This window comes from Peromyscus californicus, unplaced genomic scaffold (assembly GCF_007827085.1).
Source record: "Peromyscus californicus insignis strain IS unplaced genomic scaffold, ASM782708v3 Scaffold_5__1_contigs__length_169319896, whole genome shotgun sequence".
Taxonomy (NCBI): Eukaryota; Metazoa; Chordata; class Mammalia; order Rodentia; family Cricetidae; genus Peromyscus; species Peromyscus californicus.
In genome coordinates this window covers 43,814,883-43,838,344 of record NW_026294573.1, presented here as the reverse complement: position 1 = coordinate 43,838,344, position 23,462 = coordinate 43,814,883, and the positions used below count along the sequence as shown (strand labels likewise).

The following is a 23,462-nucleotide window of genomic DNA, read 5'->3' as shown; positions in this document are numbered from 1 at the left end:
GGAAGTGGAAGGTGACCCTGGGCCTGGCATGCTCTCTACCCCTAGCAGTGTGCCAGCTCCCTTGGCCAAGTCTGGGGATGGGCACAGGATTCTGAAAGTTCCAGGGAAGCATGAGGGGGATTGGAGCCCTGGATCCCTCTGTCCAATGTCCCTCTAGGTTGGTTATGTGCCCTGGGCCCTACCCCAGGATCACTGGCCCGTTTCAATGTGTTTTCAATGAGCCTTAGCTTCTGCCACTATGAAGGGGTGGAGGAGCCATGACCCTCCTCCCCCTGTGTGTTGTGGCTGGGGTCACACCAGAGCGTCCCCTCCACAGGGACTTTCACAGGTGGGGCCAGCAGGGGGCTTGCTTTGCCAGTGACAGTTATGTTTGCTTATGGCTCGCCATTGCCAAGTGCTACCCCACACAAGGATGACTCACTTGTTCTGTTCTGCTCAGAGCCGCCCCAGGATTAAAAGTAGAAGCCTCACATCTCAGGAAGCCCTCGGTCCCCTGGGGCAGCCTTCCTGCACCCCACAAGCCCTGGCTGCTGCTCCCCACCCACGCAGCAGGGCTTCCCCAGGCACTTGGGGAGCCAGCTGGGCATGGCTCACTTGAAAACCAAAATGCTGGTCTCTACTCCATGTTTTGGAGAATGTAGAGAGAATCAGCCTGGGCTGAGCACCCTGGGTGTTCTGTAGAGGTCAGGACGCCGGCCACTGATTTGCTTCCAGCACAGTGTAGGATGGCTTTTTGGTTACCCACCCTCTCCCTGCTCACCTCTCACAATGATGGGTCTGCTTGTGATCCTGTTGCTATTGGTACTCTGCAGGACATTTATCCATCTAAGTCCTGCTGTGACCCCATAACTCCCAGAGGAAGGCAGTACTGAAACCCTAGAAAATGTCAAAGACACTGGCCATCTGTCTCCTGTGAGGTTTCCATGTGTGGTCTTGAAGCTCATGGTAGCCCTCGGAAGGTGGTCTGGAAAGAAATTACTAGACCCATTGCACAGATGGGAACACTGAGCTCTCAATCCCATCATTCCTGGGTGGCTGGGGAGAAGGGAGGACACATGGGTGGCCATGCTGTGGTCATGGTGGCTGTAAGAGGTGTTGCTGGGCAGTCTGTCCTCAGCCTCTCTGTATGCCCACTCTGTCAGATGTCCTCATCTGTAGGGATCATGGAGACAGATGGAAGAGGAGGGGGAGACCCAGGAGGGGTGGGGAGGGGAGGGAGGGCTAGGAAGGCAGGGGGAGGGGAGAGGGTCCATGCAGCACTGCTCCTTCCTCTCCGGTTCTCACAGTTTGTCTGCACTGATTCCTGACAGATGGAGGGAGGGGAGAGCTGGTGCCAAGAGGCTGTCACCGCAGGCGGGCAGAGCTGGGGGAGGGTGCTTTGTGCCCGTGGTTTGTGTAGGGAGGGGAAGCAGCTGGTGGTCTGGCTGCCTGGCCTCCTCAGAGCCTGTTCCCCAGGAACTTGGGGGTGGGTTACGCGTGGATGTTGTGGGGCAGGAAAGTGGGCAAGGGGTGAGCCTGCCACCTGCCTCGACTGGCTGTGTCTTGCCCCTACCCACCGAGGACAGATGCTGCTCCCTTTCACTGTGCATTGGGGGGTGGGCAGGGACTCTGGGGGCTGGGACTGAGCTGTGGTCAAGGAAGGGCCTGGGGACAGGAGGCCTGTGGATCACAGAGAGCATTGGGGGCTCAAGCAGGGTGCCTTCTGGGCCAGAGTTTAACGCCTGTGTGCGCTGTTCTGGGATTCCCCGAGCTGCCTTCCTGGCTGGAGGCCCCTTGCATTTCTTGTGGGCCCTGACACGGCCACAAGAGTGGACGGTCCTGACCGAAGGTTGATCCGGTCCCTTTGGTATGTCACGTTTCTTTAAGGTAGTTTCAACAGGCAAGAGTGGCTCTCCCCTCTCTCCCAACCCCCAGTGGCCGCACAGGGTCCAGTGAACACTTAGTGGTTGGATGGGTAGGTGGGTGGGTGGATTCTTTGCTTGTACAGCTTCTGAGATAGAGCCGTTCTGAGATAACGCAGTTCTCAGCTCTCAGAAAGTTCTTTCTGTTTGTCCTGAGGCCCCAGAGGTCCCAGCCTTTCACAGGGTCCATCGGGGCCTTTGGCTTGTCTTGCTTAGAGCATTTCTATGAGTCTAGAGACGCCCTTGAGCCTGCCCAGTCTCTTAGCCACCCTGGCAGGGTTGGGTCTCCAGTTGTTGCAGTGGTCTCTACCGAGACCTCACTCTGTGTTCCGTCCTCATAGGTACCTTGTGGAGCATGCCCTGCCTTTACCTCTTCTTCACAGAGGAGATGTCTCAGGTGGAAAGTGATGAGTGACTTCCTAGGGTGTGCATCAAGGCGGGTGGTGGGGGGGTGGCGGGGAGGGGGTGTCCCGAGCAGGGTTAGGTGTGCTGGGGCTTGTTGAGGGCCACTGGCCTAACAAGGGCTCCCGGTGCTTCTGTGGACGCAGACTCTGTTCAAGCCCCACCCTAGCCCCACCCTGCCCCAGGCAGGTCTTTGGCACCAAGTTCCTGCTGAGTAGTTCTTCACTGTGAACTGAGGACTTAGGGCCCAGGGTCCCTCCTGTCTCTGGAGCCAAAGTGTGGTCCGATTTGGGATGGAGCCCAAGGCCCTTAAACTGCAAGTAACCCAAGATGTATGCAGAGCTGAGGCCCTGGGCCTCTTTCCTGGGCATGGGCATCTTCTCATTAATATTAATAGTGGCAGTCATTAATGATAAATTACAGTGTGTCTCCCTCATGCCAGGTCTCTGCTGGTGTCCTGAGGACAGCCAGGACGAATGGAAGATGGTGTCAGTCTTGAGAGCAAGGGATTCCCACCACGGCTGTCCCTTCCCCAGAGCCTGACACTGGTTGGGTACTTGGGGTGATGAGAGCCGAGTTAAGCCTCAGTGGGTGGAAAACCGGCTCCTGGGCCACTCTAGTTGGAGGCCCACTCCCTGTTCAAGAGAACATTCTACTTTCACACGTCATTTACAAAGTCATTCCACAAACACTGTGGCCAGGCCTGGGCTCAACCCAGGGAAGCCCCAGGGCCTAACCTTTTCCCCACAAACTTGCTTGCTCTTTGGATTCTTCAAGGGGCTCTTTTCAATGCGTGTAATGGATGGCAGCGGTCCCTCACTCCACCCGTACCGTGGCCCACTCCACCGTAGTCCCACAGCATGAGAATTGGTCGGGCCACCTCTTTCTTAGTGTCAAGGTGTTCTGTCTGCACATTAGGGACATGGTGGTCCCCACCTTAGAGAACTGAGAACTGATGGGCACAGTGTACAGTGGCTACTTAGTGGCCTTACTCTGTGAGGCAGCAGAAGGGGGGGGAAACTCACCTACGCTCACACGGCATGTGATGAGTTAGAGGATTCAGAGCCTGGGGTCTGGCTCTCAGAGGGCAGTGTGAGAGCCCTATTGGAAATGGATGTTTGAGGTTTCTGGCATCCTGAACTGATAGATTCTCTCTCTCTCTCTCTCCCATAAGACCCCAAGCCCCAGTCCTGTGTTAGAGATAGTCCCCATGTTGCCCATCAGTATCCATGAGAGCCCCTGCTGAGCCTCTCACCTCCCACATGAACCGCAGAGAGCAGGCAGGGGCTTGGGGACAGGATATGGGGGGGTTTCCCCACTCAGGTTGAGATGTGTCACAACATTAACGTTAATTAAGCCTTGTTAATTCAGCCCCGCGCTTACGAGCTCCTGACAGCAGATTACTCATAAGTGAGGCGGTAAATTTACTACGCGCGCGCGTTTCCCAAACGCACAGAAGCAAAGACCACATTGGGAAAGGCCTGGAGGGCGAATGATGCTCAGTTCTCACTTGCCGGCAGTACCCTCCCCCGTCCTCATGGCCTGGGCAGTGGTTGGGGGCGGGGGTAGAGGGTGAGGGGTTGGCTCCCTGGAAGACCTAGGTCTGCTGACTGCTTCCGGTTGACTGCCACCCTGGAGTGTAGAGGCTCAGGGCAGGGAGCTTGCCGGTCCCTCAGCTATGCCTCACTCCTGTTTCACAGCAGACTGCTTTGCATGAACACATTCTCTTCAGTGTCCTCCCATGGGAGAAGACCTGCTCTGCACATCACAGGGCTCAGAGAGACAGCTTTGGATCTGCCTACAGGCCTCCAGCTCACCTCAGTGTTGGCAAACATCTTCACATTGCAGTGCAGCCTGAGCGACCTCCCCACCCCGCTACAAACCAGAGCTCCTTATGGCCAGGTGACAGTTTATTTGCCACAATGGAGTCATTCCCTATCCTGAGGTGTAGGGGCAGATGGCCCCTGCTCCCTTGTTAGCAGAGGGGTGGGGCCTCTGCTAGGTACGATGTGCCCCCCTTCCCTAAGTCCCGCCATCTTCCTTGGCCTCTGGCTGGGCCATGCCTGAGACATTTGGAACAAATCCAGGCCTTGGGTACCCAGATTTTTTTTTTAATTAATTAGAGCATTAAATGGTAGCCCAGTGGGAGAATCCCACCATCTGGCTGTCACAGGAGAGGCAGGCAGATCTCGGCATATTTTTCTGCAGTGTGCAAGCATCATAAGAAGCCACCTGTGTGTGTGTGTGTGTGTGTGGGTATGTGGCCTGTGTGCTGCAGCATGTGCACAGTGTGGCATGTGTGTCTCAGTATGTTTGGTATGTGGGGCATATATGAGTGTACAAGTGGGTGAGTAGATCTCTGTGCATGCATGTTTGTGTGCCAGGTGCCATGCCCGAGGGCCTGCATGTCCATTTTAACACACTTCCCTGTGTGTGGTCTAGTCTCAGGCCTGGCTTTGGGCAGAGTGAGACAGGCTGGGCTATATGCCCAGTGGGCCTCTTGAACCTTCCTGGCAGAGGTGGTGGTCACAGACTGTCTGGGCAGAAGGCAAGATGGAGATAGGGTTGGCAGGTATACGCTGGCAATGGGAAGGGGGCAGGAATCCTTGTGCTTTGTTTGACAGATGGGGGAAGCCAGGCCTGTCCATGCAGAGCCAGGGTGGAGGGAGAGGACCGGAGCCCAATCCCTGGGCTCCCTGTGTGACGCTTTTTCTGCTCCACTAGGCTATTGCCCTGGCCAGCAGTTTGTGCCTTAGGCATCTTTTATGCTGTCAGATTTTCATGGTGCTTCAGAGAGGTTCCTCTGATTACCACTCTGACTTCTCAGGACTGACCAGGATGAAGTTCAGCACTCCCACTGCAGTCCTGTGTTCCCTAGAGGAGGCCCCTTGAGCTGCTGGAGAACACTGGACCTAGCAGGTCCACTCGTTTGCTGTGTGACTCAGGCCCATTTTGTCCCACTCTAAACCTCATAGGACAGTTGTAAGAATTAAGGAAGGACTGGAGAGGTGGTTCAGTTAGAAGAGTGTTTGCCTAGCACACACAAGGCCCGTGGTTCAATCCCCAGCATTGCATAAACCAGTCATGGTAGTGGAGGATCAGAAATTCAGGATTATCCTTGGCTACATGGTAAGTTAAGGCCAGCCTGAGCAACAACATGACCTGCTACCCTGTCTCCAAAATAAATAGACAAATAAATAATGTAGCTCAGTGGTAAAGCACTTACCTAGCACACAGGAGGACTCAGGTTCAATTCTGAGCACCAAACTAAGTAAGGAACTGTATGTAACAGGCTCTGTACACCTTAAGGAGCAATGAGGTGGCCACCACTCCATTGTCAGGACCAAGTCTCAGCCCATGTTCCTCATCTAAGAGTAAATGATAGATACCACGCCAAGTAACCTGCCTGAGGCCACACAGCCAGTAAGGGACAGACAGGATTTAAGCCCTGGGTCCCTTAACCTGCTCCTGGCAGGAGGAAAACCACAATAGACAGTAGACTAGACTCTCTCAAACTTCTGTGCCAGGAGGAACTGGTCACTTGAAAGGAAGACCAAGGGGAATGAATTTGTTCTGGAGTTACAGACGGTGCTTGTAGGGTAGACTGCTTCACCTCCATGCAAGCCCCGTGGCCATTTTACCGGGGGAATGTGCTGACCCAGGGCTTCACCTTCCATAAGGAGCACCGAGAGAGGGTAGCGTAACTGAGGTGTGGTCCAGAAGGTCTGTGAGCAGGGAGGCTGTGTGGGGCACTCACAGGGAGGCTGTGCCGGGCACTCACAGGGAGGCTGTGTGGGGCACTCACAGGGAGGCTGTGCCGGGCACTCACAGGGAGGCTGTGCGGGGCACTCACAGGGAGGCTGTGTGGGGCACTCACAGGGAGGCTGTGCCGGGCACTCACAGGGAGGCTGTGCCGGGCATCTGGCCCTCCTGCTTGCCTCTCCTCCCTTCCTCAGCCTGTGTCTTGCTCAGCTCTTGCAGAACCCTGGGCTGTAGCCCTGGTCACTAACTTTACCTCTGCTCCTTGCCCTCTGGCTGGCTTCAGATGAATGGGTGGGCCGTCCCCCAGGACCAGTGCTCTGAGGCAAGGCCCCCCTGAGGTCTTCTCTAACTGTGGGCTCCATCAGTACCTGGCAGGTGCCTGGCACATACTCTCTTGTTGACACAGGAGTTGAGTGAAGCTGGTCCTTCCAGATGCTCCACGTGGGACTGAAGGTGAGGACCACAGAGTCCAGGACAAGGGAGGCCATGGCACTCTCTGCACCCAGCTCTCCTGGAGTGAACCTGGGGATCCCCTCTACCCTGAGCTCTTGCCAAGCAGACCGGTGGCTACTCGTGGGCCTGCCTCCCCACCCTACCCCACCCCCTGTTTTGGCCTAGCTGTCTCCCAGGTAACAGGGAATTTTCCCTCATTCCCATCATTAGGGTGCCAGGGCAAACGAACAGCCTAATCCAGATGAGCCTTGGGCCACAATCACACTCCTTTGGGTTTTCTTTTTATTTCTAGCAATTTTGAGAAGCTTGAAGTCATTGGTATTCCACACAGGTTAACAGAGCCACTGCTTCCTCGGTATTATGCCTTAATTTTCTTTATCGCATAGCAAGTTGGAATGAATCGCCTGCTCCTGCCTTTTTCCCACCGAAACCTATTACGAGCCTGTCTGATGGTTAAAGTCATTTTGTGGCAGCTCTTGGCTCCTTGCCACTTCCCTGAGAATCTTTCTGACCAGAGCCAAAGAACAAGGAGGGTGAAGAATCCATTTGTACAAAGTGGGGGTCTCCCGTTGAGAACTTATTTCCCTCCCTGTTCAGGAGGGACAGCATTCAGCCTCTTGCCTGCACAGACTGGCCATATGTCAGCAGTGGGAATGGGATTCCTGTGCCCGTGGTGGGGGAGGGGTGGCTATGCCTGCTGACTTCTGGCACCTGCGTGAGATCCCATGACAGGAGTTTCTGGGGTTCTGCAGTTTGCCAGTGAGCGTCTCTGATGGCTGCATTGGAAAGTTTCTGTGACTAGTGGCCCAGTGGGCCTTGGTAGTCCCGTGGCTCGTGTGTGTGTGTGTGTGGCTCGTGTGTGTGTGTGTGTGTGTGTGTGTGTGTGTGTGTGTGTGTGTGAGAGAGAGAGAGAGAGACAGAGACAGAGAGACAGAGACAGAGACAGACAGAGACTGAGACACATAGGAGAGGGGGTGGGTGGGGAGAGTGAGCATGTGCACGTGCACGGGTCTCTCACTGAATGGCACTGAACCCAGAGTTCCCTGTCTGGCTAGACTGGCTGGCCAGACAGTTCCGGGGTTCTACCCATCTCCCCTTCCCTTCTCTCAGAGCTCTGACTTTTTTAATGTGGGTGCTAGGGGCACAAGGTCAGGTCCTCCTCGGGCTTGCACAGCGGACACTTTACCCGCTGAACCGTCTCCCCACACCGTCCCGATCGATCTCTTCGGCTGCCGTTAGTTCTGCCGTGTTGGGTCTTGTGAAGGAGAAATTGCTTTGCTGGTTTGCCTGGGGAATGCCACTTCAGGTTGGCCCCAGCTTCTCTGGCATCATTTCCATGTTCATAAAGTTGAGGATTGGGCCAGGTAGCCTCCAAGGCCCAAGTTCCAGGTTGTCCTGCTGGACTGTAGTGTCCCATGTGGCCTGGACTCCGTCTAGCACCTCATGGGACCTGAGCCCTCGGCCATTCCAAAGGGAAGGCAGCCCGGCTCTCCCTGCAGTCCCAGCAGGAAAGCAGTGACGGGGAAAAGCCCTGGTGGGACTGTCTGGTCCACTACATGATGTCAACGTTCTTATCTCCCTGGAGACTCACCACCCCGAATTGTTAGCCCTGTGTTCTAGGCAGGGAAACTGACTATAATTGTACAGCCCCCTCCTGGGACCTTGGCTGAGTCACGGTGGCCTGCACAGCTGTGGCTGGAGAGCCGGACTGGACACAAGAGGCCTGCGATTTGCCAACGTGTATGTGGGACCTCAGTGAGAGGTCTGTCCCAACCCAGGTCACCCTTTTCTCCGAGGTGCACCCGAAGTCTTCCTCTCCGGGCAGCCTTCCCTCTCCTGCTCCTTCCTCTCCGATACTGCACTTGTTTGCAGAAAGGGGACTTTGGAGACTGCCTGGCTCGGTGTCCATGTCCTAAAGCTGGTCCAGAGAGGGGAAGTGAGTGTCCTCTTGCTATTGCTTAAAAGAAAAAAAAAAAAGACAGGAGTTTTACTATGTAGCCCTGGCTGGCTTTGAGATCCACCCACCTGTCTCCTGAGGGCTGTGATTAAAGGCGTATGCCATCATGCCCAGCCTATCACCCTTGCTTCTAATCAAGACCTTGTCTTGTCTCACTGTGGATTGTGGCAATTCCTCTGGGGTCTTTGTTCCCTCAGCTTGGCATAAACTGTGTAGGAAAGTCTGCCTCAATGTATTTCCTTCGAGCTCAGCTGCATTTCCCACTCAGTCTCCATGTCCCCTAAACAACTCCCCTATGGTTCCCAGCTCTGAGCTGAGTTCCTCAGTTGTTCCTGCCTTCAGGGCCCATGGCTCCATCCTTTGGGCACCTACCTGAACCCTGGGCTCAGCTGACCTGGCCACCCTAACAAACACCCGCCCTTCCTTCTGCAGGCTGGTGCTGACATGCTGGCCTCACAGCTGGAGAGCACCCCCACCTGTCCCTTCCAATCTCATCTCTAGGCACCTGAAGCAGGCCCTTAAATTGGGCTCATGGACACACTGCCTCTTTTCTCTTAGGAGGAGGAGACTGAACCGCAGGAGGGTAAGGGGTTTGTCCAGTGTACCCCCAGAAGCCAGGTGCAACCTGGAATAGTGCCCAGGATTGCCTCAGCCCAGGCTTGGCTTTGTGGATTTCCCAGGGAAGTCCATGAAGAGCTTTTCCACTGCATCGGAGTGATGAGGATGTGCACCCCTGGTCCCAGCTGGGGAAGATGGTGAGCCCTGTATCAGCCTGTGCTGAGCCTCTGCGATGACTCACCCAGGGTGGTCCTGTCTGGTACCCAGGCTGGTCCTGTCTGGTAGAGGTCCTTCGTCTTTCCAGGGTGGAAGCTGTGCAGCGGCTCTCTGTCTGGTGCTGACAGATTGATAGCTGTGTGTCACTGCATGACAGGTCTTCCACTGCATTCCTTGGAGCTGGCCTATCCCAACTGCTGAGGCTGGGGGTGGGGGATTAAACACCTCCTGAGGAGTGGCACTCTAGGCCAGGGATCCACTGGTTTGTCGGGTGGGGGCATTGCCAGACACCATCACACTAATGGTTGCTGCCTGTAACACAGCAAGAGGCTCACCAGGGAGAGAGGAGCGGCCCTGTGGAGCTGCCTATGGCAGGGTTGTTGGTGAGAAGGCTCTGGTTGACTGCGACTATTGAGGGATTGAAGGAAGCAGGTGGCCAGGAATCAGGGTAATGGAGGACTTCCTGGGGCCTCTGAACTGTCCCTTGATCGTCTTAAGAGTCAGCAGGACAGGCAGGGAAAGAAAGTCTTTCTGATTATACCCACCTCCCAATATCTTGAGCCAAAGCAGTGTAGACAGTGAGGACCTGGGTACCAAGCCAGAGTTTCCTCCTTCTGTCTGCCTTGCCCTAGGCCTGGCGGTACGTAACATTGCATCTAAAAGTTAGGGAGCTTGAAGCTCATCTTGTCCAGTCCATCACACCAATGACAGGAGATCGAGGCATAGAGAAAGCGGAGGCCCCAGAGCACAGCCAGGACCCTGCAGGCTGGGGCTGGAGATAGCTCAATGTTAATTTAACCCTATCCTCTGGTTAAGCATCTATGTTTATCATGGAGACTGGATATAGTTTTCTGTGTACTTACCTGGCTTTGGCATCAGGGTAATGCTGGCTTCATGGAATGTGTTTAGTAGTCTGTCTGTCTGTCGTTCTTTCTTTCTTTCTTCTTCTCTTTCTTTTTTAATGGAATAGTTTGTGTGGAGCCAGTAGGGGACAGCAAGAAGGCTCCATCAGAAAGGGTACTTGCCATCAGGCCTAATGATCTGAGTTCAATCCCCAGGACCCATATGGTACATGGAGAGAACTGGCTCCTGTAAATTGTCATCAGACCTCCACACATCCCTAGTGGCATGAACTCCTCTCTCTCTCTCTCTCTCTCTCTCTCTCTCTCTCTCTCTCTCTCTCTCAGCCAGTAGCATCCCTACCACAGGGCCCTCCAATTTCTCAGAGCCATACCTTAAACGGGGCACCCAGATGAGCAGAGACTCCTTAGATGGCTAGTGTGATCTGGGGGTGACAGGCTCCTGGGTCCTGCCTGCTCTAGACGTGCTAGCAAGAAGTGAGAGCCCAGCACAGAGGTCCACTCACAGAGGCAGTAGGCCCAGCATCAGGAAGCAGATTTTCCAGGAACACATGTTGCTGTTGAATGAGCCTCTGGGCTCACAGGAATGCTTCCAGCTACTGGGCTAATGGGTGAAGCTGTTTCTTCTACTCAGCCAAAGCCTCGTCCCAGCACGAGCAGCCCCTGCCTAGGGGTGACTTCCTGTGGGAGAGGTTAGTCACTCCATCCTGTACTCCTTTGCACCAGGGATCCTTGGGCTCCTGTAGCCTGGCTTCCTTGACACTGGCTGCTGAGTTCTGCTCTGGGAACGCTGGGCTTTCCACTGGCAGCTGGTAGGGCCTTGAGCCTAAAGAAGCCTGCTCAAGGGTCCCTCAGCATATTGGCAGAGTAAGACTAGAATGCAGTCTAGATCCTCTAAACTGCAGAAGAGCTGCCCCTCCTCCCACCAGGAGGCCTATGGCAGGAAGAACAGGTACCCAAATGCAAGGGACCTTGGCAGGCCTGAACACGCACACAGGCAGAACCACAGACCTCTTAGAGGCTTCAAGTGGCTTATCTGGGCTTAGGTAGGAAGGTTCCTGGTTAGAGGAGGCTAAGGCAAGTCAGGTGTCCTCTGCCCCACTGGGGATTGTGAAGCTGGAGCCAGGCAGGACCCTGGGCTAGAATCCCTGGTCTTAAGGATTTCCCAACCTTGCCTCCTGCTCTCTGGAAGCTTCTACTTTGAGGATGCCTAGAGTTTTCTTCTGTTTCCCTGGGACCTAGAATCCTAGTGCCAAGCGGGCAGTCCACATTCCAGGATGGGGCTGATCTGCTCCGTAGGAGATGGTGTTCCTGAGGTGTACACCTGTGTCTCCAAGCACCATGCAGACATTGGGTTTGGGTCCTGGGCAGGCACCAGCCCAAGACCCCTGCTGATCCCATCCTATCCACTGCTCTCCTGCGTACCCTTCCCCCACCCCCAGCTGTCACTGGCTCAATACTGCCTGCTTCTACAAATCACTGGGACAAGAAGATGCCTTTGTTGTCTACCCTCAGAGCTGCTCATCTTTCCTGTGGCGACTGGGAATCCCACATACCCTAGAGAGAGCTTGGACCTCCCTGGTGACAGCCAGACCAAGTGTCCGAGAGCAACTGGGATGTACTGGATCTGAAAGGAGCGAAGCCCTGGGTGACCCTTTTGGAGGGCCTTGGAGCACAGAAAGTCTTGAAGTCACAGAGTCCTTAAAAGTTGATTCTGATGAGGAAACTAAGACCCAGAGTAGAAGAGTCCACCTTGCTAGTTAGGAATGTGGGGCTAGAGATTCTCTGAGGGAGTTCCTAGGCTGAGGATACTGAGGAAAGAGCCTGGGTCAGGGAGAGAAGTATGGGCTCATGTCTTGGCTCAGACCCTGCTGACTGATGTTTTGTTCAAGTCTCTCTCTGGGACTCTCACCTATCCCCTGGTGATGGTACCTTCCTCTAAGAGGATGGCAGGAAGACCCATCTCTTTATTGGGAGACAGTGATACCAGATGCTCATGGAGTAACATTGGTGATGTCTGCCACAGCCACAGGTCACTAGGCAATCGTGGCACTCCAGGCCCAGTTCCACCCCTCCCCCCATGAGGGTGTCCTTGCAGGTGTCTCCCACATGGTCTCTCTCTGGCCTCCTGCCCCCCCCCCCTCCCTCATCTTGTTGCCTCCGTGTTTGGGAACATTTTGTTTGACTCCTGATGTGCCCTGGGTAGAATGTGTAATCTGTAGTGAACTGGGCAGGAGAGGGGACACTTTTCCCAACTTAACAGCAAAGAGGACGTCACATAAGTGATCCCCACCATGAGAGGATCTCTCCACTTATCTCTGGCCTCCTCAGCAACTGTGGAGTCTTCTTCATTCTTCCCAGGTGGGAGGAAAAAGGACTCATGTCTTGAATGTCACCTGCTGATGGATAGTGGTGGCCTGAGTCCTGCGACCAGCTAGGCAGCACAGAGCCCAGGGCTTGAGCCTACATGCCACTCTTGATGTGTGTTAGGACTCCAGAGAGTCTGCAGTACCACCGAGAGCCTGGAGTTGTGGGTTGTCAGAGTGTGGCTGCCTGGACCCAGGGAAACAGGGCTGCCGTCGATGCTGTCCACTGTTTCCTGACCCTCTGACAGGCAGTGACCGTTAGAGTCCTAGGGGCTTAGGGTGTGCGAGTCAGGCCGAGGCACTAAAACTGGGAATCCTCGGAGAGTTAGTGCCTGAGACACAGGGAGCTAGCTGTTTGAAATGTCAGGCCTGTGGGATCTTTAACTCGGGGCTCACGGGAACATCGCAGGCCTGAGGAGGGGTAAGGATCTGAACCCAGAGCTGCTGAACCACACAGTAGCTCCCAAGTCCCAGCATTTCCTGAAGGTTCCTGGGGGACTGTTGAGGGGAAACAGCGGATGGGATTTCCCACATTTTTACCTATTTTCTGTGTTGGGGTTTCACTTGGGAAAAGGGTTTCTCTGCTTAAGTGTGAAGAGTAACACTTGCCAGGCCCTGCGCTGTGTGGCAGCTCCATGCCAGGAGCCACCCTAGCCTGCGAGGGTGTTTCTGGCAGTGGGTGGACAAGCCTGCAGGCCGGGGCCTCCTGGAAGGGGGTGCAGGCTGCTCCAGGCCACTGTCTCCTCCCCCTCGCGCTCCCGCTGTGTTGTGGCTTCAGCCAGAGAACACTCTTAGTCTGTCGTCCTGTTGACTGGGGTGACAGTTTAATAGTAGCTTCCTGGGCTGTCATTTAAATCTGCCTGCCAGGTTAGTAGGCCAGGGGCGGGCTGGCACGCCCCCTGCCCCCACCCCGGATCTCCATTCTGCTGGCAGCAGTTGTCTTGGCAACCCCAGGGCCTGGCAAGCTCTGCAGAAGGGTAACCGTGTGGGGAGCAGCCCTTTCATCTCCCCGAACAGGGTACAAGTGGCCCAGCTGCCTTCGGGCTGGCTGCAGGCAGAGCCAGGCCACCCGGTGCTGGCCTAGGCCTGAGAGAGGAAGGGGAAGCAGCTGAGTCGCTCTGGGCAGGTCCTGAGGTGGAAGCTTTAAGTCTTTGGTTTCTCCTTCCCTCCTCGGGCACCCAGGTCACTCAGTAGCAGTGCTGAGCTGGACTCCCCCTTAACTTACTGGTCTCTGCTGTCTCTCTCTCGAGCTCAGGAGACCAGAGGGAAGACAGGGTCTGCATCCCTGGCATCTCTCATCTCCCTGGCCCAGGTGGCTGGCCTCAGTCCCTGATCTGAGGACTTATGTCTCTCCAGTGAGAACCCCTTGAGCTCATCTGGGCTGCTCTTTGAACATCTGTTATTCATGGTCTTGTAGGAGAGGCCACAGTGAGATGACTACTGTTCTCTGTTGGGTACCTGTGGCCAGACTTTCTTCCAAGGACCTCATCTTACAGGATCGAGAGCTTGCATCACGTAGTGTTTCCCAGATATGGCTCACTGGGCTTTCTTTTCTTGGAAAACAGACATGGCATCCAGAAAGGGGAATCTCTTCATTAAACAAAGTTGGATGTACTAGAAGAAGCAGGCAATTAGGTATCTGCTGCAGACACTGCATCATGATTCTCCATGGGGGAAAGTGTATCTTAAAGACATGGGCAGACGGCCACCCAGGCTCTCTGCCTGTTTTCTGACTTCCTCTGCTAGGGGCCACTGGTCCATGTTGCACAGCCTTACCAAATCACAAAGCACACAGAGCCATGGGTCTCACTGGCTGCTGAATAAGGAGTTCTGTGCTTAGCCAGACACTGAGTGGGTCCCTGGGTGAGCTCAAGGAAAGCAAGGTCAAACCGGGCCTCCAAAGGGCAGTTTGATGCCAGGCAGAACAAGCTGGCTGCTGGCCTGGAAGAGCTCACAGGCTCCGTGATCCTTGCTGCCCTCCTCAGCCACCCACCCAGTCCCTTACAGACTGTGCTGATTCCTCCAGTCCAGGCCTGTTAGCCCTTCCCAGAATGCCCTTCCCCACCACCACCCATCCTCACAATAGGCACCTCCTCCTTTGGGCACAGTCTTCCTCCAGTGGCCTAGAGAGGCCTCTCAGGCTTCTTGGCCACAGTTGGCCCAGATATCAATACCTGAGCTCAAGGGCAGCCTTTCAACGGGCACATGCCGTGACCTTGGGTTGTCACTCATCTGGGAACTCTGGTTGGTGGGACATTCTCTTGGCCCCGAGCAGCAGCTGGATTATTTGAAGTCACATCTGTGCACAGGAGTGTGTGGGTGGGATCCACAGCTTGAAGATATGTATTGTTTTGGGAAGGACGCCTCTGGGGGTGGTGAGTGGGAGTGGTGAGTGATCATAATAATTTACAAGATCATACAGGGGCCGAGAGCTGCTGAAGGACCAATCGGCACCACACCCCCATCTCCTGAGGAGAAGCACTACCCAGATGTGTTGACTGACAACCCCGCATCACATACCCTTTAGCTGGAGCCGGGGCTGTGACTTTACGCTCCTCAACCGCGTCTCCTTTTGTTTCTTAGTTCACAAATCCCTAGAACCCCCTATCCCATGTGTTCCTTGTAGCAACCCTGTGTTTTGTGAGGCTCAGAGAAGTAGTGTATCTTGAATAAGGTCACACAGCCACAAGTGACAGAAGAGTCCCTTTGACCACGAACTGTCGGATGCTTTCTTTTGCTTGTGCTATTATAAATAGCAGTAGCTCTCACTTCCTTTGTCCCCGATTTCCCACTGTCCTCTGCTCTTCCCTGGGGTAGGCCCCTCCTCACCACCCTGTGGAATCCCAAGTCCTTTGTAGCAGTCCATCTGTTGCCATGGCACCAGATTATGATGTCGCAGACCCTGGATGACTGTGTATCACTCCTGCAGTGTGGAGTACAGGGACTCACAGAGGTGGGCATTGTCCAAGGGGCAGACTGGCACAGAGGGACATAAATCCCTGGAAACAGGGAACCACAGCCTGGAGCCCAGCTGGGGAATTGCCCTGGGAACCAAAGCCAAGGCCAGGAGAGTAGGGTCTGGCATGGCCTGCAGTGATGGCCCTGACTGACTGCTTGGCCTCTTCTGTGGCAGAGCTGAGCTAGCCTGGCTACATTGGAGGGACCCGAGGATGCTGAGCTCATTCACTGAGCTCTTTTGCCTTTTGTCCTGGGGCAGTGCTACACAAGATAGCCACCTCCCTACTGACTTCGAGACAGACGGGACTTACTCTCAGTCACCTAGTGAAGAGGTGGCCATGCCAGGATTCATCTTAGACTCCCGTGCCAGATCCTTCTATGTGATCTCAGAGGTCCAACAGAGAGCCTTCAAAGTGGTTTAGTCTAGTCTCAAACCTGAAAGTTATCATGCTGTCTCAGTTTCTCCAGGGTATACTACTCAAGCACAGATCACCATAGGCCGGGTTTCTGCTATATACTTTTGGGCACACAGAAAGGGTATACCTTTGGGCAAGAACCTCTGTGCTTGGCGGTCCTTGCAACAAGGTCCCCGAGGTTTGGGGGGCATCTGTCTCAGGAGTCTTTACTGCCAATACCCTGGTGGCTGCAAGCCTTAGTGGAAAGGGATTTACTTACCTCTGGCAGCTGCCACACGGACCCCTGAAGTCCTTCTTCTGCCCCTACCCACTCACCTCTTTAGAGCCTCAGTTTCCTCGGTAAAGGGGATTAACAGCAGCTACCAGGATAGCTGTGAGTGTTCCTGGGACTTGGGGTGAAAGGTACAAGGTTAGATCTGGGTGGAAAGGATCAAACTGGCCGAGACACTGAAACAGTCTGTTCCTCAGTCTGCCATGGGCCAGCCATCTCTGAAGCTGTCATTTCTAACATTTAGCTTCCAGGCCCAGTGTCTGCCATGGCTTGGCATACAGGGAGAGACCAAGCTCTCGCCTACACTCCCAGAATGCCCTGGAAGAAAGGGTCCTGGGATGGTATCTGGCTGGCCTATGCCTAGTAACAGAGTCCCTGCATTACCTTACACAAGCTGTCTCGTCATTGGTAGGCCTGCTCCCTTGTTTGAGCTCTTAGGACAGGATGCCCTGCTCTCTGCATCCCAGGGGAGAGGTTTATCGGATACTGGGGCTTTCACTGGCTCCTTAACTTATGTGGGGACTTTTCTGACACATGTGCCACTGTTTGGGGATTGTGCTGGTTGGAAGAGCAGGCCTTTTTTAACTTGACAGGTTCAGATCTTCTCTCACTTAACGTGACCTTGGGAACATACCTTAACAGCTTTGCCTGGGACTCTGCCTGTGTTAAGTGAGGAAATATCAGGCTGTTTGTCCTAGGGTTTCCTGAGTAAAACATCCAGCAGAGACAGAGAACTGAAAAAATAAAAAAGAGGCATCTGCTGGGCGGTGGTGGTGCACGCCTTTAATCCCAGCACTCGGGAGGCAGAGCCAGGCGGATCTCTGTGAGTTCGAGGCCAGCCTGGTCTCCAAAGCGAGTTCCAGGAAAGGCGCAAAGCTACACAGAGAAACCCTGTCTCGAAAAACCAAAAAAAAAAAAAAACCAAAAAAAAGAAAGAAAGAGAAAGAAAGAAAGAAAGAAAGAAAGAAAGAAAGAAAGAAAGAAAGAAAGAAAGAAAGAAGGAAGGAAGGAAGGAAGGAAAGAGAAAGAAAGAAAGAAAAACAGAAAGAAAGAAAAACAGAAAGAAAGAAAGAAAGAAAGAAAGAAAGAAAGAACGAAAAGGAGGTATCTATCTTAGGAAGACATGAAGAAAACTCCTCAGAAGACAGATGCACTCACTCTAAGGATGCCATGGAAAAGGAAAGCAGACATGGAGTGGAGTCAAAGAAACCAGTCAGTTCCCCCGAAACCCTGCTAGGCAGCTGGAGGACCACAAGATGGGAAAACCAAAACCAAACCAAACAAACAAACCCTTAGGCCATGGACTGTGTAAGAGCAGAGAGGCCAGGAATGGGCTTGCTGTCCTCCTGGGGTCTGCCCTGAGTTGGGTCCTGTGTGGAATCTGACATGATACCTGTTGTGGAGGGACAGGAGAAAAGCCAGCCACACCAGACTACAGACTCAGTGATGACAGAGAGCAGAAGGCATCAGATTTAAGGGCATAGGCCAAACAGCCTGTTGCTGCTCTTTGAAAACAAACTTGTACAGAAACACAGCCCTGTTCACCCACCTGCTTTCTGTCTGTCCACAATAGCAAAACTACAGTGCGAAACAGAGCCTGTGCAGCCTAGAGCCCCAAATATCTACCATCTGTACCAAGTTTACCAGGCTACAGACGATCATTTAGAGGATTAGGCAACTCAGAGGAGGTCCCTGACAAAGACTGGAGGTAATGGGAAGGCTTCTTGGAGAAAGAAACATCCAGGCTTATAATGGAAAAGCAGTGTTTAGAGAGAGGGTTTTCAGACGACGGCCTGAACAGTGATGATATTAACAGTACCTAAGGACCAGTAGTAATCAGGGTGGGGCCAACTGGGAAGTTGGAGAGGGAAGAAAAAGGAGGGAAACTTGTCAGCCCCTAGAGAGGGGCAGTATCCAGATGGCCCTAACATCACATTTAGTCCTACCGTCATTCAGGCAGAGGACTCCCAGGGCCCAGGCTCCCTAAGGACACTATCCCTGCCAGTTCTAAGACCTCTTGACCTGTGAGACTACCTACTATGCCCAAAAGATTGTGTCTTGGGAGCTGGCAAGATGGCTCAGCAGCTAAGAGCACTGGCTGCTCTTCCAGAGGACTCAGGTTCAATTCCCAGCACCCACATGACAGCTCACAACTGTCCGTAACTCCAGTTCCAGGGGATCCGACACCCTCACACAGACATACATGCAGGCAAAACACCTGTGCACATAAAGTAAAATTAAAATAAAAAAAGATTGTGTCTTATCAAATCCCTTTCCCTTTCCCTACAAAGAAACCAAAGGCAGAGAAGGGAAAGTCTCTCCCTTGAGAGTACACGGCAAAGCGCAACAACCAAGACACAAATTCAGCCCGCTGGCTCCCTGTGACATCACTCCTGAACCCTCAATCCCTGCCTGGGTAGGGCTCATGGAAGCTGAATGCAGGTGATGTTGAGAAGTCCCTGACTCTTTGAGGCCCTGGAGTACATGGAGGGTGCCGGGAGCCAAAGGCCCAGTCCTCACACCTCTCCTCCACACTTTCCAGGGTGGGCAGGCAGCCAGGCTCATCTGCAGGTTCCCTGTTGGGACAGCTGCCTTGTTCTGCCCTTGTCTGAAGATATGGTCAGTGCCAAGCACCAGGACAGCACAGAAATAATAATAGAGCAACCTTGGGACATGGCCTTCTTTTCTACTCTGACCCCTAAACTCCAGTTTCTCTCAGAACTAGGCACACAGGGCAGCAAAATAGTTTGGGGCTGGATCTGGTATTCATATTCTTGCTCCCACTCGGCCATGAGCCATGAGATCTCAGCTTGTAAGGGCACATAGCACCCCATTTCTTTCCCTTCTAATCACTATCCAGACAAACAGCAGTAGCCATACTGACAGCAAGCACCCGCCATGTGCAGGGCCCGATGGCATGTCCTCAGACATTAACTTCTTGCTCATCTTCAGCCCTTTGTGTTCTCCTAGTCGATAGTCAAGAGGAGGGAATTCAGATGTTCATAATGTCCTCAAATTCACACCAGTGGCAGAAGGCCCAGCGTGTTCCAAAACCCTGACGAAGGATGGGAGTCTTCCTGCAGAGCTCTAGGACAGGGGCCCTTGTGGGTGTCTTGACCAATGAGTGCTCCATCTTGGCTACAATTTCCTTGTCCGCTGTCACAAAACCATTGCCTACTTCTAGGGTTCATGATCACAAGCTCCCAGGTGCTTTTCCAAGGGGCCTGGTTGTGTGGTGGGATAGGCAGGTGAAGAGACTGAGAACTGCCTGAATGGAGGAGTTGAGAAGTGGTGTGGTGGGAAGTGGTGGTTGCCAGCCTTGCTGGACTTGAGCTCCCTACTTACAGACCCTGTAGGAGGTTTGGGGGTACACTTTTTAGGGTGAGCACAAGCCAGCTACCTGTTTGCCGCCTGACTCTGTCTTAGAAAAGCATTCTGTGCTCAACAGATTCTTAGCTCTTTCTTCTCTTTGTCCCACAGCCAAGAGGACCTGTGCAGACAGTGACTTTACCTGTGATAATGGCCACTGCATCCCAGAGCGCTGGAAGTGTGATGGCGAGGAGGAGTGTCCTGACGGATCTGATGAATCCAAGGCCACTTGTTGTGAGTCTTGCCCTGGACCTCAGTTTCCTCATCAGCATTTCCTTGTCAGGTTCATGTGAGACAGTCAGAGGATGCTCGGTGCCAGGCCCTCTGGGGAGGGGGAGGCTCCTGGTAAGCAGTCGAGTGTTTAGGTGCTTAGTATCTCGGCTCCCCTGTAGGTCTGACTCTGTTCCTGTAGCACCAGGAGCTAGAATCAGCCCCCAAATACTGCTCAGAAGTGGCCATGGCTCATCTACCAGGCCCGCTGCTTTCGTTCTCCGGGATCTTAATTGTCATTCCAGCGGCAGTAACGGCAGCTGGTGCTTGTTAATCATTTACTGGGGCCACACCTCGCTAAGCTCTTTGTATAATACAGCCATCCTTTCATCTTGAGAGCAGCCTCTAGAGGCAGGTTACTACTTCCTGAATTGTCAAAAGGGGCACACAGAAACTCAGAGTTGGAGTGGTTTGTCCATGGCCACCCAGCCAGGACTTTGAGGGCCCAGCTCTCTCCTCTGTCTTGGGTGAGCTGAGTACAGGAGGCTTGTTCTTCATGGCAAGCTGGATGCTGACAGAAGGAACCAGGGCTGAGGCGGCAGAGCTGGTGCTCCAGGACTGCCTTCCACACCCAGAGCCTTGTCTCTCCATGATTTCTTCTCTAGACTGTAATCCTCAAAGCAAACTTAGACCTGGCAGGTCATTCTGTGACATTTGTTAAATTAAAAAGGAGATGGGGAGGGGAGGGGGGGGCCCAGCGGTCCAGAGGCATCAGCAGCGCGAGCCTGAGACAAAAGACTGGGGGAAGCACGTGGAGAATGGTGGGGCTCAAGGGGGGATCCAGAAGCCCCTCTCTGGGGCTAACATTTGCCCCAGAGGTAAAGGCAGGGACAATAGAGGCCAGAGTCCCATCTAAGGCTGCCGCTGATGATAACTGGGTTTCCTTGTCTCCTAGCAACAGAGCTACCAGTTTCTAAGAGAGAAAGAGAAAAGGAGAGCAAGAGATACCCCCACCCCAGACAAAGGGCCCCTCATTTCCTAGGCAGCTGCCAAGCCCTCCCCGGTTCTACTGCAGGCCCCATCCTTTCCTTACCACACCAAATGCCACTCCATGCTGTCCTGGAGGCGTGTAGGCAGAGGGAAGCCCGGGGCTTTCTCCGGCCCTTCCAAAAGAACAAAGCCCCGCCACACTTGCCTGTGACTGGCATCCTCATGCCAGCCTAGAGGGTGGTGGATCCCTAATAGAGAAAGAAACTGAAACTGGACCAGGTTTGGCCAGTTGACCATGGCTGCTCAGCTGAGAAGGGACAGAGTTGTAGCACGAATGTTAGATGGTCTTTTATAGATGTAACATGAATTCTAAAATGGTCTTTTAATTAAAACAAACAAAAACAAAACAAAACAAAACAAAAACCGGAGTCAGATGTCGGGGTAAATGCTGAAAGATCAGAGAGACAAAGGAACAAGCCACTGCCACATCTTACCTCCTCAGCTTGTAAAGGTTCAGTTCCTGTCTCCTCATGCCTTATATACCTTTCTCCGCCCAGCCATTAAAAGTGTGTGTGCTTCCCAAATACTGGGATAAAAGGTATGAGATCTCAAGTGCTGGGATTAAAGGTGTGTGACTTCAAGTACTCTCCCATCCTGCCTATTTCCCTGTCTTTCTTCCTCAAAATGCCAGTGCTTGCTGCCTTCCTACCTCATGGTCTGTGCTGGGCCCACATTCCCCACTCCTCCTGACTCCAAGGTCCCCTTCTATTTATCAGCTGAGCAGCTAGAGGCCTCAAGAACTTGGTAGACCTGCCTCACAGACATACAGCCTGTTTGTGGCAAGTGCCTCTCCTGTGACAAAAGACAGGCTTCTCAGGCTTTCTGATTCATGGGAGCAGCAGCCAAGGAAGCACCTGGGATTGAAGAGGCCCAACTCCATGTGGATTAGCCCAGGCAATTGCTGTGAGGGCCTTTTTCCACTGCTCCTCCAAATATGAGTCCCAACCTAGAACCCCATAGATTTCCTCATTTTAAGACTCCTAAATTCTTAGTAGTCCAGGGCCCACTTTCTGCACTTGTCCAGTGGGGTGCAAAGTCTGGGGCCCTACTTCCTGAATCTTTGCATTGGTCAGAGCACTGGTCACAGGGTATGTGACTAGGGAGGGCTGCCTGGAAGAATCAGCCAGAGAGGACCTTGAAGGCCAGGCAGAATTGGGGGCAGCAGGACTGGTAGCAGTCTTGCTCACAGCTTCCCAACTGAATGAAAACCCAGCAGCCAACCCGCTGTCCATTTAATTGGTGTTGCCATAGCAACCTCCATAGCCTACCAGGTTTCTGGGACTGTGCCAGCTCCCAGGATAGAGCCTTACTCCTCACCCCAACAGAAAGATTACAGATAGAAGAGTATAGTTGGCTTGGGATCTGATTCAGTCGGGTCAGGTCCTTTGCCTTGAAACCTCAGGTAAGTTGCCTAGTCTTCCTGAGCCTTGTTTCTCTTTGTGTAAAGTGGCATGGCGCATTTGCCTTCTAATGGGTGTGCGACTCCACTGAGACAACACAAGTATTGGAGTAAGTGTCCGTGTTGTTTATTATTGTTCTTGGACCTCAAATCTCTGCCCCAATATTACAGTTTATTAGGCTATCAGGACACCAGAGTCATACTATTGAAATAATATGGGGGAGGGGGTGTGTGTGAGAAGCACAGGGACCTGCGATAGGTACTCATCAAATACAGCCAGAGTCACAACGGGAAAGCCCAGAACATTGGCCTAATGAAAGTATCATTTGGGTTCTAATTATAGCTCACTTGATTGACCCACCTTCAGGCATCTGCTGGGAGGGGTGCAGGCGGGCGGGCAGGGAGAGGAGAGGGTGGTTCAAGGGGAGTGAGCTACAGATCTGGGTGCTCCTCACTGCATGTGGATTTTTTTCCCCTTGCATCTTGGCAGCTAGACGGGGCTCTCACTGCTCACTTCTGCTCACCTGCTTCTTATAGATCAGGAAGTACAGGCCTGGAGATCTGAGGTCGCCCATTCTGCCTGATGCTGTGTGAAGGAGCCTACTGTAACTCTGCTCCTTCAGGATGACAGGGTGCAAAGGTGTGCTTCCTATGACAGGGCCCAGCCAGGTGACACTGGTGGCTGCCCAAGTCTCAAGTTCTCTTGGAGCAGGCAATCCCCATTTCTCTCTAAAACTGAAGTCTCTAAAACTGCAAACCAGTGAGCAGCCACCAGGTACTATCAACAGACATTTTCCTTGTTTCTTTCTTTATTAAACCTCTGAGTCGGCAGAAGTACCTGTAGATTTGGGTTTCTGGGACAGGATTCTCAGGAAATTAATAAATGCCTTCAGTCCCTTCAGGGTGGAGCTTCAAGCCCCTCACTAGTGTTGTCTGACTGTGAAGATTCGTGCTTCTGTCTGGAACACTTGGACAGCAAGCCAAAGGTGTCCCTTGGGAGCATGTGTTCCAGAAGGAGAGACTGTGCTGAGATGGGGACCATGTCATAATGAGACATATGAGCTTCCATGCATTCCCCGGGGGTGAGACCAGCCTCCCCACCAGACGTTTACATTGTCATTGCATGGGATAGGACAAGAGCAACTGTTTCCTGAGCTCAGTGTGTTCCAGGCTTTTGAGTACAGGGATTCCCACACTGCCTCATGCAAACCACTTACCCACCCCATTTTCAGCAGAGGAGACCCAGGGAGCATAGAAGATAAATGTCTTGCCTAAGGAACTTAGTGTTAGTAAATGAGATTTGGACCTAGGTCT

At 53.3% G+C, this 23,462-nt stretch overlaps 1 protein-coding gene across 14 annotated transcripts in view; it reads left to right on the top strand.

Moving 5' to 3' along the window:
- Lrp8 (LDL receptor related protein 8) overlaps window positions 1-23,462 on the top strand; it is a 75,513-nt gene that overhangs the window by 13,325 nt on the left and 38,726 nt on the right. For all 14 annotated transcript variants that reach the window (XM_052718007.1, XM_052718006.1, XM_052718004.1 and 11 more), the window contains exon 3: window positions 19,601-19,723. In XM_052718007.1, the coding sequence (XP_052573967.1) occupies window positions 19,601-19,723 (123 nt within the window). The remainder of the gene's footprint in view (window positions 1-19,600; window positions 19,724-23,462) is intronic.